The 21,441-nt window shown below is 42.3% G+C and overlaps 1 protein-coding gene across 5 annotated transcripts in view; it reads left to right on the forward strand.

Annotated features, from left to right (window-relative positions):
- cnot3b (CCR4-NOT transcription complex, subunit 3b) overlaps positions 1–21,441 on the forward strand; it is a 140,430-nt gene that overhangs the window by 72,386 nt on the left and 46,603 nt on the right. For all 5 annotated transcript variants that reach the window (XM_060904855.1, XM_060904857.1, XM_060904858.1 and 2 more), the window contains exons 8-13: positions 10,323–10,542; positions 10,776–10,903; positions 11,028–11,081; positions 11,229–12,129; positions 12,262–12,367; positions 12,737–12,878. In XM_060904855.1, coding sequence (XP_060760838.1) covers positions 10,323–10,542; positions 10,776–10,903; positions 11,028–11,081; positions 11,229–12,129; positions 12,262–12,367; positions 12,737–12,878 — 1,551 coding nt within the window. The remainder of the gene's footprint in view (positions 1–10,322; positions 10,543–10,775; positions 10,904–11,027; positions 11,082–11,228; positions 12,130–12,261; positions 12,368–12,736; positions 12,879–21,441) is intronic.

Raw genomic sequence — 21,441 nt, forward strand, 5'->3', positions numbered from 1 at the left:
CCATTCGTGCGCTTTGGGACAAACGTGAACTGATTAGATTTTGAGATCAAAAGGTCTAAGGTCAAGGTCACTGTGAGGTCAAATGCCTGTCTGAAAACCCTGTGAACACAATATCTCCAAGGCTAATACAAGTCATTTCACCAGGTCAAGATTACTGTGAGGTCAAATGTCCATCCCCGAATCACAACTTTAATAAGGCGTGTAGTCTACCAGGCGGAGGCATCCCTGTCAATGCCATTGGCGTCAAGTTCTATCGAGTTAACTGCTGCATTTGAAACAGAATTTAAACATGTCCAGTGGTTTCTTCTGTGTTGACGCTTATACTGGTTTATTTCCAACCACTACATGTGCTCTGGAAGAATACATTTATGAAGCATGATCAATCAAATAAGCCCTTGTCTAAGTAGTTCTGGTCTTTGACTTGCATCTACAGTCCCCTCTGAAATTATTGGAACAGCAAAGCCAAATCTCTTTTTTTTTTTTTCTTCTTCTTTTTTTTTTAAAAAACACCCCTCCCCATCCTCTGAAGACGTCTGGGTTTGAGATCAAAAGAATTTAAGCTTTCATTTCCTCATATTTATATCTAGGTGTGCTAAGCAACTTTCAATACGGCACCTTTGGTGGCAAACCACCCACTTTTTAGGGGAGTAAAAGTACAGGATCAGCTAGTCTTATAGTAAATGAGTCATTAGTTACATATAAAGGTAAGTGAACCAGTTCCAGAAGCACCCATGCAAGCCCAAGCCGTGATACTACCTCCATCAAGCTTCCAAAATGAGCTCCTCTGTTTTGGATCATGAGCAGAACCTTTCTATCTCCTCACTTTGGTCGTGAGTTCAGGCAGCAGTCAATATGGCAGTTGCATCATCGATGAATGCACTGGTCTTTTTCAAATTTCATGCCTTCTTATGTGGCTTTTTTTTTTTTTTTTTAAATAAAAAAATAAATACGCTGTTCATAATCTGTTTTGATAAAATTAATTTCCCATGTCTAGCATGCTCCATGCATAAATTAATGCACGTAGCTTAATCCCCAGTTTAAATATGCATATAGATGACTTGGAACCACATGATCAAAATGTGCTACGTCATGAGCGTCCACCATGATGGTGGATATACACAGCAACTAGGATGGCAGCCGCTGAAAGCGTGTCTGTAAACAATGTTGAATTTTCTCATTATTGCCACGATTTGAACGGTTGTGCGAAGATTCGATACAAAGAGAAGATAGATATGTGTGGTTTTGACCCATCATCATCTGTCATCCGGCGAGCCGGTGACGTGATAAGATATCCTATCCCAGACCCGCCGGTCGAGCATAGCTGCTCTGAGTTGATCTTCCTTCAACCCCGTCTCTCGCTCGAGGACCGTTTTCAGAGTGGTACGTGGTTGACCGACTTTACGCTTCGCCTCAGGCTCCCACAAGAGAACTTGTGTGGCAGGTTGATCGTGACGAAACACATGGCCGCACAATGCCAGACGGCATTTGGCGATTATGGTCAAGAGGCGTGGTAGGGAACCGTACAGGTGGTTGTTTGTCCAATGGTCCTGCCAGCTGACATTGAACACTGCGGAGCATGCGGGTGTACGTGGATGCGGGTGCACAAGGATTGCTCTTGTGCTCTCATTAGAGACCAAGACTCTGATCTGTAGAGAAGAATGGATTCGACTGAGGCCTTGAACACTCTGATCTTTGTGTCTCTGGACAGCGGGGCAGCCCACACCTTGATTAGAGAATTTAGGGCACCCCAGGCTTTGGCCTTTCTGGAGTTGATGTCATGAGCAGTGTTCATCCAACTGCCAAGGTATTTGACGTCGTCCACCTTCTCGATAGTAGAGTTGTCAAGCGCATGGAGAGATTGGTCCGTAGAGGAATTTATATGCATCCATTTGGTTTTGCATGCGTTCAACTGAAGGCCAACTGATTTAGCAGCCAGTTCTACTCGGTGGAGAAGATCCTCGCCCGAATTCACAGAAGAGCAATGTCATCAGCGAAGTCGAGATCGGATAGATGGACAGCAGGGTGGCGAGAACTTCTACGGCGTTTAAGAGTGAGCCCATCACCCATGCGAACTTGGCAGCAAGCGGTCCCTCTATCGAGCCTCTCACATGCCGAAGACCGTCCGCGTGGCTCTTAGCGATGCCCCTAGTGTTGCAGAACGCGGTGGACTTATGGGAGTAAAGGCCTCTGCATGCTCTTGCGACAAGGCTTTCACAGATAGCTTTTCGCAGACAGTTGTAATTTATCGTTGAGCGGGGAGTAATAGGCGTGCCCGATGTTATTCACCGCCACAACGCAAGGGGGCGCGAAGTCGCGAAATCGCTAGGAGTAGTTGGTGGGTGTGGTTAGTGGAGTGTTTATCCTCCAGTTACTTATAATGACTAGAACTGGAGTTGTATAGATGTACGTACTTCCCCACTTCCTCGATCAACCGCTCTTCGTGCTGCTCCATCTTCGCTCGTGTTTTTAAAAATGGCGGTCGTGAAAACAAAACAAACCGGGAAAGTAGGGAAGTGGAAGTGCGTGTACAGCGGATGTAGAGTGGACCAATCAGAGCCCTCTTGTCTGCGACGCTGTCTGCGAGGCTTCTGCGGTGGTCACAATTTTTGGGAGGTGCGCGCAGAGCGTCTGCGAAGGTGGGGGGGGCCTACGCAGACACTATCTGCGACGCCGTCTGCAAGGGCTGCATTGTCAGCATAAATTGGCCTTAAACCCAGACAGAAAATCCCGGGAGTATTTGCGTCACCCCGGTTTTTCACAGCAATTTGAAAACTTGATGATGATATCCAATACTTTGACCCATATTATTTAAAAAAGGTGGATTTTTCTGAGGATAAGACGCTTCTACCGACCATCGAGTACCTAGATATCCCGTTCTATCTGGATTGGCAGACTATGTGGGTCGACGAATTTCAAATGAAGGCTTAGAAGTCCATGGAAACCGATACCTTCTTTGTCTCTGGATGGGTAAATACCTTATTAATTAAACCAGTCAGTGATGACAAAGCAGTTTGTACTTGCAAGGGTAAGTTAGAGCTTCTTTTGCATTTAGCTTTATGGCTCTCAAATCACATTTCAGTTTATTTCAGGTCAACCACTTGAAAATTATATCACAGTTTTATAATAATAAAATTAAAACAACAACTGAGTGAACCACAATAAGAGAACGCTCATTTTATAGCAAGATTCTGGCAACACGAAATAAAATTCTTCCAAGATATTATTGAGTGAGCTTTTAAATCTCACCTGAGATAAAATGATGACTGTGAGCACGAGCTGTTTTGGTTTTAGCCTCTGTTAGAGCAGCGCTGCCGATGTTATTCAGCTGCGCTCGTCTCCTCTCTGTACTAAGCCTCAGAGTTTCCTCGCCCTCTTTCCGAATCACGGATGGAATTCTGAAAAATTGGAACGTGCCACGGTCACGAGTACTGTTGTAACCACAAAGATATGGCAGAGCGAAAAGAGCGCTTAAAGCAGTGGAAAAACAAAGAGAGTTGCGCACACGTGACTATGTTTTGTACGGAATGTCACTTGAACCCGTATTTGTATATTCACCAACATGGCCGACATCCGGGTTTCTATTTTGCTTTGACGTCATTTACAAGTCAAGGATATTCAACCTACGCGCACTCTAGACAGATGCGCCCATGGCACTGTGTCGGGAGCGTGCTTTTGTTTTGATAGCTCAAGGGCTTTTCCCAAAACACTGGCTAGGAAAAAGAAATTTTGGCACTTGACTGGGGATACCCTAGTACATTGTGGGATGTATGCGTATGTAGATTTTCAAGCCATATATACCACAGCTTGTTCAAAACTCAAACCATACATACCCCTTTTCCACCAAATCAGTTCCAGGGCTGGTTCGGGGCCAGTGCTGGTGCTGGTTCACAACTCGTTCAACTTGCGAGCCAGCTGAGAACCAGTTTGCTTTTCCATAGCTCGCGGTGCTAAGGGAAGCCACGTCATTACATCGCTGTATACGTCAGTTATGTCGCTACGTTTGCATAAACTTTGGCACGAATATCGAAGCAAAAACAACATGGGAGAAGCAGCAGCAGCAACAACAACAATAATAAATGACTTCGCGTTTGTACAGCTGCTGCTTCTCGTCGCTTAAAAATGGCGATCTTTCGCGTTCTTGTTATTGTTGTTGGTCTTAACAACTCCGCCCCCCGCTGACGTAAGCGGTTCTTTCCTCTGGCCCAGCAGAGAGTTGGTGCTAGCCTGGAACCGGTTTTTCTGGCCCCAGAGCCAGTTCTTTGTCAGTGGAAACAGAAAACCCGGTTCCAAACTAAGCACTGGCCCCGAACCAGCCCTGGAACTGCTTTGGTGGAAAAGGGGCAACAGTTGAACCTTCAGTGAGTCTTGCGAATTTGTCTCAAATTTTCCAGGGAAGTTGCACGATCTGCAGAAAAAAGCATATGGAGCGAGACAGATTGATCTCTTGTGCCCAATATTACACTGCTTTCATTTCAGTATTGAAGCTGAGGAACAAGTGTTTTGCCACTTTTGAACACCAGCACCACTTGTTTCAGAATCCTCAGTTATATGCAAATGAGGTTAAAATATGTTGATGCACATATTTCCTTCCTAACATTTTAAATGACTGCCAGAAGCATGGTTAGGCTACTGAAAACATTTTCAGCCAAACTTGCTGGCAGAATATTTATATATGAGTGATTCCATGCTTATGGGTACTGAAATGGGGACATGAACTTATTTTTAAAAATTCACCTAAAACCATTTCTTTTTTTACCATCAGGTCACAAAACATGTAATCTTTAATGAATGATATATTAAAAGATAACTTTAATTTTCTGAGATGTAATAAAAACATATTTATATGCCAAAGTCAAGCCTATGAGTTCCAAAATGATGTCTGTTACATTACTTCTGTTACGATTGTCCATCTCGCGTCTGTTACAAATTAATTACAATCTAGCTATATACCATGTTAATCTTATTGAAAGAATGTGTATGTTTATTCTACTACACATGTTTATTAATCATATTTGCTAAAACATCACCTTCCTCTGTTTCAAAAAGTAATTCTACATTGTTAAAATTGAGAATATATATGTCCACAACACTTCTGTTACGTTCTGACTTTGGCATATAAATATGTTTTTATTACATCTCAGAAAATTAAAGTTATCTTTTAACATATCATTCATATCATTCATCATAAAAAAGAAATGGTTTTAGGTGAATTTTTAAAAATAAGTTCATGTCCCCATTTCAGTACCCATAAGCGTGGAATCACTCATATATATTTTTTTTTTACATTATTTAGGCCTAATTAATGTGTGTATGGGGGCGGCACGGTGGTGTATTGGTGAGCACTGTCGCCTCACAGCAAGAAGGTCCTGGGTTCGAGCCCAGTAGCTGACGAGGGCCTTTCTGTGTGGAGTTTGCATGTTCTCCCTGTGTCTGTGTGGGTCTCCCCTCCGGGTGCTCTGGTTTTTCCCAAAGACATGCAGGTTAGGTTAATTGGTGGCTCTAAATTGACCATAGGTGTGAATGTGAGTGTGAATGGTTGTGTGTCTCTGTGCCAGCCCTGTGATGACTCTCACCCATAGTCAGCTGGGATAGGCTCCAGCTTGCCTGCGACCCTGCACAGGATAAGCGGTTACAGATAATGGATGGGTAATGTGTGTTTGCAAATTATCATGTATATGCAAATTAGCTGGTTGAGACACTTTCAAGATGTTCATGGCCCACAGAAACTTCCAGATGTTGTTCAAGCAATACAGTAAAAAAGCGTATTGTTATGACCATTTATCCTCATAAACTGTATGTAAATTAGATAATTTTAAGCTAATTAGCCTCATTAATTATGCCCATAAGTTTAAAAAAAAAAATGAAATGCCTGGATTCTGCAGAGAAAAACAATGTAGCACAGGAAATTTCATCAAATTTGGCAATTTAGTAACAAAAATACACAGTGTTATTCCCAGGATCAGCACTTTTTTCTTAAAAAAACACCACCACTATTATTCCTTGCTAATTGCCTGTTGTTTAATACAGGCCCATTTCTCTGAAAAGACCAATGTCCAAGACATAATGTCCATAAAAACTGAACCACTGGACTGATTTTTAAAAATTAATCGGCACGTTTCAAAGATTAATTATTTCAGTATGTCTCTTGGCCATTCTTCAGGTTTCTGTCTGAACTCTTGAACCGTTCCATCACTCAACCAAACCATTTGGTTGAGTGATGTTCTAAAACCAAGATGATGGTTCCATCATCTTGGTTTTAGAACATTTGTGACTCGACTCTGTACAGTGGTGCTTGAAAGTTTGTGAACCCTTTAGAATTTTCTATATTTCTGCATAAATATGACCTAAAACAACAACAAATTTTCACGCAAGTCCTAAAAGTAGATAAAGGGAACCCAGTTAAACAAATGAGACAGAAATATTATACTTGGTCATTTATTTATTGAGGGAAATAATCCAATATTACATATCTGTGGGTGGCAAAAGTATGTGAACCTCTCGGATTAGCAGTTAATTTGAAGGTGAAATTAGAGTCAGGTGTTTTCAATCAATGGGATGACAATCAGGTGTGAGTGGGCACCCTGTTTTACAACCCCCGATTCCAAAAAAGTTGGGACAAAGTACAAATTGTAAATAAAAACGGAATGCAATGATGTGGAAGTTTCAAAATTCCATATTTTATTCAGAATAGAACATAGATAATATATCAAATGTTTGAACTGAGAAAATGTATCATTTAAAGAGAAAAATGAGGTGATTTTAAATTTCATGACAACAACACATCTCAAAAAAGTTGGGACAAGGCCATGTTTACCACTGTGAGACATCCCCTTTTCTCTTTACAACAGTCTGTAAACGTCTGGGGACTGAGGAGACAAGTTGCTCAAGTTTATGGATAGGAATGTTAACCCATTCTTGTCTAATGTAGGATTCTAGTTGCTCAACTGTCTTAGGTCTTTTTTGTCGTATCTTCCGTTTTATGATGCGCCAAATGTTTTCTATGGGTGAAAGATCTGGACTGCAGGCTGGCCAGTTCAGTACCCGGACCCTTCTTCTATGCAGCCATGATGCTGTAATTGATGCAGTATGTGGTTGGCATTGTCGTGTTGGAAAATGCAAGGTCTTCCATGAAAGAGACATCGTCTGGATGGGAGCATATGTTGCTCTAGAACCTGGATATACCTTTCAGCATTGATGGTGTCTTTCCAGATATGTAAGCTGCCCATGCCACACCCACTAATGCAACCCCATACCATCAGAGATGCAGGCTTCTGAACTGAGCACTGATAACAACTTGGGTCGTCCTTCTCCTCTTTAGTCCGAATGACACAGCATCCCTGATTTCCATAAAGAACTTCAAATTTTGATTCGTCTGACTACAGAACAGTTTTCCACTTTGCCACAGTCCATTTTAAATGAGCCTTGGCCCAGAGAAGACGTCTGCGCTTCTGGATCATGTTTAGATACGGCTTCTTCTTTGAACTATAGAGTTTTAGCTGGCAACGGCGGGTGGCATGGTGAATTGTGTTCACAGATAATGTTCTCTGGAAATATTCCTGAGCTCATTTTGTGATTTCCAATACAGAAGCATGCCTGTATGTGATGCAGTGCCGTCTAAGGGCCCGAAGATCACGGGCACCCAGTATGGTTTTCCGGCCTTGACCCTTACGCGCAGAGATTCTTCCAGATTCTCTGAATCTTTTGATGATATTATGCACTGTAGATGATGATATGTTCAAACTCTTTGCAATTTTACACTGTCGAACTCCTTTCTGATATTGCTCCACTATTTGTCGGCGCAGAATTAGGGGGATTGGTGATCCTCTTCCCATCTTTACTTCTGAGAGCCGCTGCCACTCCAAGATGCTCTTTTTATACCCAGTCATGTTAATGACCTATTGCCAGTTGACCTAATGAGTTGCAATTTGGTCCTCCAGCTGTTCCTTTTTTGTACCTTTAACTTTTCCAGCCTCTTATTGCCCCTGTCCCATCTTTTTTGAGATGTGTTGCTGTCATGAAATTTCAAATGAGCCAATATTTGGCATGAAATTTCAAAATGTCTCACATTCGACATTTGATATGTTGTCCATGTTCTATTGTGAATACAATATCAGTTTTTGTGATTTGTAAATTATTGCATTCCGTTTTTATTTACAATTTGTACTTTGTCCCAACTTTTTTGGAATCGGGGTTGTATTTAACGAATAGGAATTTATCAAAGTCTGATCTTTACAGCACGTTTGTGAAAGTGTGTCATGGCACGAACAAAAGAGATTTCTGAGGATGCTCATCAGGCTGGAAAAGGTTACAAAACCATCTCAAAAGAGTTTGGACTCCACCAATCCACAGTCAGACAGATTGTGTACAAATGGAGGAAATTCAAGACCATTGTTACCCTCCCCAGGAGTGGTCGACCAACAAAGATCACTCCAAGAGCAAGGCGTGTAATAGTCGGCGAGGTCACAAAGGACCCCAGGGTAACTTGTAAGCAACTGAAGGCCTCTCTCACATTGGCTAATGTTAATGTTCATGAGTCCATCATCAGGAGAACACTGAACAACAATGGTGTGCATGGCAGGGTTGCAAGGAGAAAGCCACTGCTTTTCAAAAAGAACATTGCTGCTCGTCTGCAGTTTGTTAAATATCATGTGGACTAGCCAGGAGGCTATTGGAAAAATGTTTTGTGGACAGATGAGACCAAAATAGAACTTTTTGGTTTAAATGAGAAGTGTTATGTTTGGAGAAAGGAAAACCCTGCATTCCAGCATAAGAACCTTATCCCATCTGTGAAACATGGTGGTGGTAGTATCATGGTTTGGGCCTGCTTTGCTGCATCTGGGCCAGGACGGCTTACCATCATTGATGGAACAATAAATTCTGAATTATAGCAGCGAATTCTAAAGGAAAATATCAGGACATCTGTCCATGAACTGAATCTCAAGAGAAGGTGGGTCATGCAGGAAGACAACGACCCTAAGCACACAAGTCGTTCTACCAAAGAATGGTTAAAGAAGAATAAATTAATGTTTTGGAATGGCCAAGTCAAAGTCCTGACCTTAATCCAATCAAAATGTTGTGGAAGGACCTGAAGTGAGCAGTTCATGTGAGGAAACCCACCAACATCCCAGAGTTGAAGCTGTTCTGTACGGAGGAATGGGCTAAAATTCCTCCAAGCCGGTGTGCAGGACTGATCAACAGTTACCGGAAATGTTTAGTTGCAGTTATTGCTGCACAAGGGGGTCACACCAGATACTGAAAGCAAAGGTTCACGTACTTTTGCCACTCACAGATATGTAATATTGGATCATTTTCCTCAATAAATAATTTGACCAAGTATAATATTTTTGTCTCATTTGTTTAACTGTGTTCTCTTTATCTACTTTTAGGACTTGTGTGAAAATCTGATGATGTTTTAGGTCATATGCAGAAATATAGAAAATTCTAAAGGGTTCACAAATTTTCAAGCACCACTGTATTTCTTTGAGAGTTCCAATCTGGACATCCAATTCCTACTGCTGATGAGTGGATTGCATCTTGTGGTATGGCCTCCATATTTCTGCTGTCCAAGTCTTCTTGGATTGGTGGATTGTGATACCTTCAGTCCTGTGGAGGTTGTTGGTGATGGTAGTTTTTGAGTTTTTTTTTTTTTTTTTCACGGCTCTGACAGTGTTTTTGTTATCAGCTGCTATTGTTTTCCTTGGCTGACCTGTTCGATGTCTGGTTGTTGGTATATCAGTGGTTTCTTTCTTTTTCAGAGCATGCCAAAATGTTGTATTGTCTGTACCCAATGCTTGTGCAATGGCTTTGATCGATTATTTTTTTCCCTCCCTGCCTCCTTTTCTGAGCTTCAAATTGGCTTGCTTTTCTTCAGTCGACAACTCTTTGGTCTTCGTGTTGGTTTATTCTTATTAACAAAGAAAATTGCAGTCTACACTTTCAAGTTTAGACTAGACTTTCAAGTTTGATCACTTGAAAAATTGGTGTGTTCAACCAAAAGGTGCCATGTTTTAAATTGTCAACACATTCTAGAGGCAAACAGCAGGAAATGAAAGCTGAAATTCTGATCCATCATCTCAACTTCACCGGCCTTGCTGTCCAGCCCAAAATGATTATCTTTTTTGTAAAATATATTAGTTACCAAACATTGCTTTTTTTTTTTTTTTTAAATCCAAAATGACCAAAATCACAGATAATACAGTTCAACTTTACTGGCCCTCTTTCACATGAGATATTATACAGTTTTCCTTCTTGTTAAAAATGACCATGGCTTACCCTTTTTAAGCTGTGAGTCATTGGCAGCTCTCTCTGGTTTCTCCCATCAGAAGCAGGATCGGATAGATGAGCTGAAGAAGTTGATTGAGAGGCACCGCTACCACATTCGCATGCTGGAGACCATTTTGCGAATGCTAGATAATGACTCCGTACAGGTGGAGGCTGTCCGCAAGATCAAGGATGACGTGGAGTACTACATCGATTCTTCTCAGGATCCTGACTTTGAGGAGAATGAATTCCTCTATGATGATCTGGACCTGGAGGATATATGTAAGCTACAGGAGTTCCTCTTTGCATGTATTGCTCTTCAAGCCTAAAAGTCGACTGTTTATAGTGTGTGTGTGTGTGTGTGTGTGTGTGTATATATATATATATATATATATATATATATATATATATATATATATAATGTGTGTGTGTGTGTGTGTATATATATATATATATATATATATATATATATATATATATATATATATATGGTGGTGTTTCTGTGTAAAAATTAGCCCAGCCATTGGTTGCCACGTCGCCTCCAGCTCACATGGAGGACGAAATCTTCCAGCACTCCAGTTCCACGCCAACATCCACCACGTCGTCTTCCCCAATCCCTCCATCCCCGGCTACTTGCACTACGGTAAGGTTGCACAATTCAAGACATTTTCTGCAGCTTGACACATGACCAAAGTCATAGTTATTATTAATGCGTTAATAGAAGTAAGTTGTAAATGGATCAGTTGTCTCTTTTTTTCCTCCTGAAGAATTCCGAGGATGATAAGAAGCGAGGTCGTTCCACAGATAGTGAATTCAGTCAGGTAATTTAAAAGCATCCTGTCATTTATGTGGAGTCTGTTACAGTATATAGCCATCATGAAACAGCGGTCGTTGAAGAAGGAGCATCATATTAGCCATCAAATGCATTGAATGCAGTAGTTGATATTTGGATACTTTTTCACCTTTAGTCTCCAGTAAAGAATGGCAATCCATCATCTCTTTCCTCATCGTCATCATCATCCTCTTCGTCTTCGGGATGCTCCTCTACCTCAGTGGTGTCTGTAGCGACCATGGTGAGTAGCAGCAGCAGCAACTCGGGAGGTGGGGGCAGTAGCCTCTTGAGCAACATGGGAGGTCATGTACAAAACTCATGTAGCTACAGCTCTGCCATCCAGCAGCAAGTGCAGCATGGCCAACTGCAACATCAATCCAAAAATGCCATCAACTCCCAATCCAGCACCTTGGTCTCTGCAGCTCCTTCCAGTCTTCTCTTACCCAACCCCACGTCAACCTCTTCACCTTCCAGTATCAGTACACCCACCAACCAAGCGCAGCCTCTGCTCACTCAAAGTCCAGCTTCCAGTTTGAGCCATCCTATGAGTCTGGGCCTAACTAAGAGTGGTGTGCCGACGACCAGTGGCGTTGGCCAGATTCCCGGCCTTGGTCTTTCAGGGATGCCGGCATCTCGGACCAGTATGCCAGGACCCTTGCAAGCCTCCACCCCAGCACCGTACGCCCAAGCTGCTGCATCTGGCACTGCCAATGCCACAATTAATGCCAATGTTACAAACTCCAGTGGAATTCCAGCAGCTGGCACAAATGGAAACACTGCCTCAACAGGTCTCTTGGGGTCAGCACCAGGCACTACAGGCATCAGCAGTGCGGTCTTAAGTCTGGGGACCACACAGACTGCAGGGCAGCCCTCGTCCTTGATGACGTCCAGCCCTGTTGGAGGGGGACTGGTGCAGACGAGCAGTATTGGCATCATTGGGAGTAACGGTGGAAATTCTGCATCAGGAAGGGAAACAGCTGTGGGGACCTCTGGACTTCCACGGCCACCTAGTGGGCAGAAACAGAACGGTGGCACAAGTAAGTGATGGCTATAAACATTATTCCATAATTATAAGCATGAAAAATGAGTCTGTGGTTTTAAAAGATGGACTTGAACACACACACGCTTTGAAATCTTGTTGGCTTTCCTTCCACCCCCAATCTCTTCAGCCTATAGTGCCGTAGTAGCAGATAGCACATCTGAATCTGCCCTCAACAGTGCCAGCCAGTTACAAAACAACCAAGCCTCAACCTTAAATTCAACAACCAATCTGCCGTGAGTATAATCTTTTTTTTTTTTTTTTCTTCTAAGTAAAGTGTTGCTGAGTTTGCACACAGTTAGAGCCTGGCGCTGCCGCTTCCATGGAGTGCGGGGTGTAGGTTGTGTGCTATAACAATTGCAATGTCTCCATTTTTACAGCCTTTAACTCCACACTTTAAAGGAAAATGTTTGGATTATGCAACATACTGATGTTTGTCATCCCCCCCACCACCAATTTCATTATCAGATGTACAATGGTAGTGTTCAATTAGAGTTGTTGTAGTTGACATTATTTCTCATCAGCTGTAATTGAATAATTCCTGTCCAGTTTAATTAATTAAACCTAAAATACCGTGCATGCTTCTCTACTTCCTGTCCTAACAGTAAGGACAGTGGGTCCAGCCTTCTGGGGTCTATGACTCTTCCTACCAGTTCACCAACGCCTTCGTATAGTGAGAGTAAACCAAGCGGGGGCAGCCTGTTGAATGGACCTCACTCCTACACACAAGCGGCTGATGCCATAAAGGTCTCTCTCTCTCTCTCTCTCTCTCTCTCTCTCTCTCTCTCTCTCTCTCACTCACACACACACACACACACACACACACACACACACACACACACACACACACACACACACACAAAAAAAACCTCATTGCAGATTTGTCAAGTAAATAAATGGGTGTGTTTCTCACTGCATGTTTCAAAACAAGAACAGTCTCAAACAGATAAATGGAACGTGGGGTTCTGCAGTCAACTCTGTTGCCATCCTTCATGAAAGTCAGCAAAAATGAATAGGAAAAAAGTAAAAATTAATTAATATAAAAATCGAATCTATAAACCTCAGCAGAACTGTGTTGTGTTGAATTAAAATGTTTTAAAACAAAAAGCATTCTTTCCAAGACTGCAGGTTGGCCCTAGTGGTTAGCGTGTCCGCCTCTCGACTGGGAGACCATGAGTTTACTCGCGGTCGGGTCATACCCGAGACCATCATAAAAATGGTACCTACTGCTATCTGGCAAGGCACGCTGCAACACAGATGTGAGTAGGGAAGTCAAGCTCTGGCGGTTACCAGAGGACTAGCCCCCCCACCGTAACCCTAGCTGTGTAGGCGAGAGGCTGAGGGCTATGGAAACGGAGATCGGTGCCGCACCCATGCGCCTCAAAGAGCTGGTTGTACTGGGACAGGAGACTACCTGGAAAGACCAGATCCTGGCGTGGAAGACTTGCATTCTTTCCAATTCCTTCATCAAAACGGAGTTAAAAATTCTCACGACGCCCTCATCATCTAGCCTCATGATTCTTCGATTCAGACTACAGAATTTCAATAGGGTTTAAATCCCAGCACTGAGAGAGCCAAATCACGGGTTTTTATGTTCCTACAGCCATTTCTGTGTCAATGGCTCTTATGTTAATGGGTTTTGTTTTACTCAACATTAGTGGGATTTAACCTTGTAGCTCTACCCCAGGGTAACTGACAACAAAAGTGTTTTTTGGGGACTGAGAGCAATTCCAAATGTTTTTTTTTTTAAATGATAATTTTGCATTTATTTGAAATATTGTAGGGGTCCCAGTATGTTTGCTACATATATTATGGAATATACTTTTATTATCTTTTTAAATGCTGTGAAGTTTTTAGGGTAGCTATTTTTGTTTGAGGAAAGGGACATACATTTTCCAGTTGTTTGAATAAAAGATTGTGTGTAATTTTTACAGTTATTTCCCCTTGAAGGATGGCAATAGTTTTGGCAATTAAATATTGCCTCTCCTCCTTTTTGCACCAACTTGAGAGACCACTGTAAATGGACACTGTGATGAAAAAAAAACTGTTAAAATGCTCATATGATCTAGATTTCTATTCCTTTATAGTGCCAGAAACTGCTTTGTGCTGCTACAGGGTTTGAGAAATTAAACTCAAATATTTGTGTAGGTTGAGGGGCGGAAAATAGCACAGTACGGTTTGCTTTTCTTCAGTTGTGTGCTAATGCTGGAGTACCTTTAGGGGGTACTCCTATGAGGCGATCTGAAACAGCCTGAGCATGTTTGACCCCCAAAGACTGGTTCATTTGACTATTGTGATTGATGTGTGCTGTACTCGGGCACGGTTCAGTTGGACTTGGGCACGGAAAGCATCAGTGTGATCGGTAACCATGCCCAAGCTCGTGTCTGGTTCTCACCTCATTGATGAACATGAATTGTAGTCGTTGAGGAAAGTTGCAAAATTTGTCCCTCAGCATCCGCTGCTTCCACAGAAGTCTTCTTATGCATGCAGCACACCACGTGAAAGGGCTGTCTGTCACCACGTCCAAAACAGCTCCAAGCAAGTGTTGCCAGGCAAAACAAACCTCGCCCGGTCGCACTTAGGATGAATATGAAGGAAGATATCGCGAAAACAATAGGTACCCTATGGGTACATGTTGCAACTGCTTATAAATAAAATTGTTTTCTGATACCATGTCCATACAGCAAATATTTACTCTGAGGCAGTAGCCACAAAAATGAAGCATAATCCAAAAATGAAAAATTTAAAAATCACAGAAGTAAAATATACCAAGTGTCTGTACTTTTACTGTATAATATTCTCATCTTACAGTTTTCGAAATTGAGACCTCTGAACTGAGGCTGACATACACACGCTGTCGCCATGACCCAAACTCTTATTTCCCAGAAATGAATGAATGAACCCTTTATTGTCACTTCGTCACAAGTACCAGCGAAATTAGCCGTCAACCCGTCCGTACATATACACATACACAATTGACACAGGGGGATTAGACAGGACAGGAAGACAGGGATGAAAAATACAGAGTAACATGAGGGGAGGGGAGGAGAAAAAAAAGCAACCTCCACACTATGCTCCTGTGGGGAGTACAGCGTGGGAACATTAAAAAAAAACACCTCAGCACATAAGCACAAAAATAACACAGTACACTTTACAACATGAAAACTCGGGGCTCAAGGGGGAAGGGGGTGAGGGAGGGGGCGATCATGGGGGGGAGGGGCAGAGGTATAGGTAACCCAGCGCAAACAAGCAGTCCGGTCCTGCAGCCGAAGACGGCGCTTACCCACTTGTCACACTGGGGGTAAAAGCGGCGACCGTGGGAAGTGGAGGAAGGAAAATGAGAGAGTCTCACAGCAGTGACCTTCAGGGGGAGTTGTTGTTCCAGCAACGGCCTTGGCCAAGGCCAGTGCTGTCTGAGGGAGCCGAAAGCAGATAAGATTGGGATTGTTTGGTCTTGGGGCAAGTAGACGCATTCCTTTACACGACTACTGTTTGTCCATTCTGGTCACCGAATCGATCCATTTTCCTTTGCAAAGCCAAAAGCTTCTCCATGATGTTACCCATGTTGCGGTTCAAGTTCTGAATAGCCACAGTCTGAGTGCCGACAGCTCTGCCCACCGTTTCAATCATGTCGGGCAGCTTTATGGGGCTTTGGACAGCTGTCACCGTTTTCTGATTTCCTCGATAAACCAGGGCAATGTCTAATCCAATCAGCAAAAGTCCTGCAATCGTGGTTCCGAATAGGTAGATGTCTTCAATGTCCTCCACAGAAAGAACCGCCAGGCACACGACCCGCCACCTCTCCCACGTGTCCATCGTGTAGCCAGCTGCAAACGTTCCGGCAGGACAGGCTGGTTCCCCCGAACCCAGGCTTCTCGTCGAGATGATTGTGTCAATTGCGTGAAGAGACCAGTTTATCAATTCCATGATTTTTAGTTTGGAGAGCAGTGCGGAGAGAGTCTCTCAAAAATATAGACAATAGACAGACGAGACAGCAGAAGCAGGAAAGATGAGGGAAGGGAGAGGCAGAGAAATGCGACCGCCTTCCGTGAGAGCACGGAGAAGTGATTAAACACACTTTGTGTGAAATGGCCTGGTGCTAGAGCTCAGTGGAATGCAGTTTCCGTCTGTAATAAGCAAAAGCATGTCTAAAAGTGATTTCTTTAGTGTAATCAATTTATTTTGAATGGTGAACCGAATTGTATACACTCACCGGTCATTTTAATCGGAACACGTGTATGCGCAGCGCACGATCGTTACACTTGCGTTCTTACAGTACGATGATGTAGTGGCTAGAGCCTCTATATGAGGCAGTAGCCACAACAAAAACGATTTTGACCTTTTTGGTGACCTTGACCAGATGACCCTTAAAATATTGGAGGTTCTATTTGAGACCAATGCCCATCTATCCTGAAAGTTTCAGGAAGATTGATCCAGCCGTTTTCCCATAATATCGTTTACAAAAAAAAAAAAACAAAGAAACCTGACCGAAAACAATACCTTACTCCGTAGCAGGCGAGGTAATTAGCCACAATGTGAAAATAGATATGTTTTTTGTGTTATCATTCTATGCAAGAGTGTTTGTGTTGAAGAAAAACAGTTGCATTGGGATGACGTAGGTGTACTTGGACCTGCAACAGTGTGAGCGTAGGCCGGGGGGGGAGACACAATCGTACTCGGGCACAACACAAGGTAACTGTGTCTAGTGTGAGTACACCCTTATTTTCTTTTGATACCAGTTTTGGGCACAGTTCTAGGTTTTTCTGTAATTTTCTCTACTATTGTGCAGTTGAATTAAAGCTGTTTGCCTCCAGGTAGCATTGATTGCCCTGATTATATTCTTAATGTTTATTGCTGATGCTAACAGCACCAACGTACTCTTGCTTTTGACATGCTTGATCTGTTTAAACATTGGCAAATCATTATATACAACTATAATTGCCTAAGCTTTATGATTTACTTTTCAACTTTTGGAATCAAAAGGCTGAAAACTTTTAGCCGAGTGAACAAATAAAATGTATAAAAACATGGGTAAAATTGCGTTTTCATAATTAGGCATATAATGATGATGATCGTCCTTCGGGGTCAAAGATGACCATGACTTCAATTTGGTGGATGGCAGTTGTGGGTCCGGAGGTGACTGATGAGGTCAATCCAGGCTTTGAAGCTATGCCCACATGTCGGGCACGCGTGGGTAGGTGCTGTATTGGGGTTGGTGAAAGTTCGAGCCTTCCGTGCAGCTCGGTTCTTCTGGGCCTCGGCGATGCGTTTCATCTCTGCTGTACATGCGCCACTGGTGAGCTTTGCTCGTCATGCTGGACAATTTTAAGCAGGCGACTCCCAGGAGTTCAGATCAATTTCGAGGGGTTTGAGGAACACTTGGAGATTGTCCTTGAAGCGTTTCTTCTGCCCCCCCAGATGAGTGCTTGCCTTGGCACAGCTCTCTGTAGAACAACTGTTTGGGCAGTCAACTGTTTGGCATCCTGACAACATGGCCGGTCCATCTGGCTTGGGCTTTCTCCAGAAGTGTGTTAATGCTGGGAAGCCCAGCCCCCAGGAGAGTGCACACATTTCACAAGCCAATGTTGAGTACCTTCACTATCTTTTATTTATTTTCTTATTTGTTGTATTTTGACCACTGAGTGGGATCCCTGCCAGCTGCAGTGTGCTGGCCAGGGTGAGGTGAAGCACGCTATGTTTGGGGCACCTTTTCTAGTCCCTTCCTTCATGGAGCTGAGTAGAGCAAATCCTAAACAGGGCTGCTAAGACACCCAGGGGGCTGTTGAACTCTGCTGCTGCTTCGTTCCAGCAGAGAGCCACCCTATGCCCTGGGCTGCCTGTGTGCAGGTTCATGATTACAGTTTCCAGTGTTTCCACACCTGCTGCTTTTCAAATTTGAAGCCATGACTTGCGCGTTACTTGGATGAGAAAGTGAGGGAGACTTGCACAGCCATCAGCCTCACTCTCTTGTCCCAACCTAAAGGGTCCAGGGGCAAGACAGAATCAAGACGGCTGGAGCTAGGTCAGGATGCAGTGGATGACCAACAGTGTTCTACATGTTGCGCTGTGCCCCGATCACACTCCACAAACGTTGTCGGGTCCGCCTTTCTGCCCCTTGAACCACCAGGTGGTAGTCTGACGAGTCCAGTCTTCAGTCATAACCATGACCAGGGGAAGCGAGGGGTTGCTAGTGCTTGCTCAAGGCACCATCCCAGGCTAGTTGGAGGGAAGGAGACACCTTACTACTCCATTGCATGGCGGTCAAGGATGGCACATGCCCACTGCCTTAATACAGATTCTACACTATTTTGTAACCCATTCTATACTATATTCTGTAATACAGTCTACAGTATGTTCTACAACACACTCTACACTATTACATGACACAATCTACACTATATTCCGTAACACAGTGTTCAATAACACATGCCACTATATTCCATACACATTCTACGCACTATATTCTGTAACACATTCTATGTACTGTATTCTGAAACATATTCTACACTATATTCTGGAATACATTTAACATTTATGTCCTATAACACACTCGACACTATATTCCATAACACATCTTCCACTATGTTCTGTAACACTCTTTTTAATATTTACACTATGTACCAGTGGTGGCTGGTCAATGGGGTGCGGTTGGGCATATAACAATACATCGGCCAACGATAAATCACAATACAGATTTAATGATTTGAATCGATGAAATAAAAAATGAATTGTGATGATCAGGCTGCATAATCTCTTCGCTTTTTCTAGCTGTAATTGCATTGTTTAAACAGCAGAGGGCTCAGTGTACAATAGACCCCTTGCACTGACGTCACATTTACCTTATTAACCATCTCTACCCTTGTCCTGGGGGACACGCAAACTTCACATACTGAAGACAAGCGATATTGAAGATGTCAGACGTCTGTAGTTCGAAGAAAACTACAACTAAAAAAGCTCTACTACCGGATTACTTGGATAATCTTAGTCAGAAAGAAGCGAAGGATAGATATACGTGGAAATTAGAGTTTATTAGCGGTTATGATCTCTAAACATTTGGTGTGACGGTGCAGATTTGTGGCCTAGTGTTAGCGACATACATCCCCTGAAGAGTCCCGACATGGAAGAACAGTTTAAAAACTACAAAAACAAGAAAACCACCTTTGTGTAAAGACTTTTTTCCCCAGCATTAGCTTTTGGGAACAGAATGTTGCGAAAGCCAAAGCATTTACTCTCAAAGGACTGTGGGCTAGACGGTATCCCCACCCCTCCATATCTCAGCAATTCCAAGGACCTCTAGTTACAGAGCTATTTACACTCCATTTATACAGTGATGTATAAATGATAGAGTGTAAATAGCTAACAGAATCAGCACATTCCAGTTGTAACTATAGTCATATAGTAACTATAATCTCCCTTGTAATAATAATTTCAGTAAACGGTTAATGTTCAGTTCCCTCTTCATTTTATTCTCTATTCAAAAGGCACAACTGAGTTACACAGGTTGATAAGTGTGTAACGGACAGTAACAATTTTATCCAAAATAGTTTTTCCTGCCTTAGTCGATTTATTTCCATTTCACATGCGTGCAGCTGTTGTAAAGTTCAGTGTGTTTGTGTAGAACTCTGTCAAACTAGGTTCATTTTGTACAGGACTGGGTTCCTCTGATCACAGAAACAAAGCTCCAGTGCTCTCTGCTCTTAATCTTTTCTGTTCTTTCAGGATATATCGCACGTCGCTCCTTGTTGGGTTTTTACTGAGTTATGTCCGAGTTGTTTGTTTGGTGCCCAATCTGGGTTTTCTGTGTCGAATACAGAAGCTGCTTCACCTGTAAGAAAATCACTTTCATGGCGAAGCTAACTCAAATGCGAGCAGAAATAAGATGAGATTCTTAAGCAAACTCTTCCATACTTATGACTTTGTTTTTTTTTAAATGCAAGTTCTTACCTGAAATAAAATGATCGCTACAAACGCGGCGATTCACAAATTTCTCTGGAGTTTGCTCCTCCTCTCGTATTCTCTTTAACTACTCATTTCTTCATTCTTGAAACATTTTGCTTCTTTAACGTTTTTCTTGATAGCAGGGAGATGATAATACCTTTTATCTATTTCTCTACTTGCATGATTTGAACAACCAAAAACAGTGCAAAAATAAAACGTACTGAAGGCAGATTAAGTCTTGCTTACATGAAAGATGGTGTCTGTCTGTCCCCCAGGTGAAATTGTCACGTGACGTCATGTCTAAGGGGGTCTATAGGAGAAATGCATGTGACTTCACCCTATGCGGAAGTACCATAGCTCTAATGCCACAAAAAAAAAAAAAAAACTAAAATGGGAAAGAGCTGTTGTGTGATTAACTGTACAAAAGACAAGGAAACACGGGTACAAATGTTCTCGAAAAGTTTATCAAGAAAAGGCCTGTTTGTTATTAACTATTTTTTCATTTTTAATAAAAGGAATATTTCAGTAATAAGCTGTTATATTTTCCTGCAACCTTTTACAAATATGCATAAATATTGTTGGTTATTAAGAAAATGATTATTTAACAAAATTAATATCTAAGTTGATAAAAATAAGAAAATAAATGTTGGGGTTTTTTTGTAAGAAAATGGTTTCATTTCGTGGGTTTTTTTTTTTTCCCAAAAAATATCATGTGAAAATCGAATCATGAATTGGTGAATCATGGCACGTCTGTTCATTACACATTGAACCCTTTTCAGCAGTATAGCATCACTTTAACACGCTGTGCATGTGAGACGGGCCTTGCTCAGTAACTCAGACTGGGTAGAAACATGCATCTCGGGCTGGTTGTTTTGAAGTTGATGGAACTTGATCAGATATTAGTCTTGAACAAAGCCCCTTTTCTAGCTGTACCACACTCACATCTCATGCTCTCTCTTTCTTTTGTGTAATTTAATCAATAAATATAACACTGTTATTTTCAGCTCCTGATAAACATACTGAGTTGTGCACAGCTTCTGATCAGTTGAGTGCAAATAAATTTAGAAACAAGTCAAGTTTATTTGTATAGCGCTTTTAACATTAAACATGGTCACAAAGCAGCTTTACAGAATTTGAATGACTTAAGACATGAGCTAATTTTATCCCTTATCTATCCCCAATGAGCAAGCCTGTAGCGACGGTGGCAAGGAAAAACTCCCTCAGGCGACATGAGGAAGAAACCTTGAGAGGAACCAGAGTCAAAAGGGAACCCAGCCTCATTTGGGCAACAACAGACAGCATGACTATAACATTAACATTTTTAACATGAAGTCAGTTTTGTTGATGTTATAAACTCTTCATTGATGGAAAC

Source organism: Neoarius graeffei, chromosome 22 (genome assembly GCF_027579695.1).
Source record: "Neoarius graeffei isolate fNeoGra1 chromosome 22, fNeoGra1.pri, whole genome shotgun sequence".
Classification (NCBI taxonomy): Eukaryota; Metazoa; Chordata; class Actinopteri; order Siluriformes; family Ariidae; genus Neoarius; species Neoarius graeffei.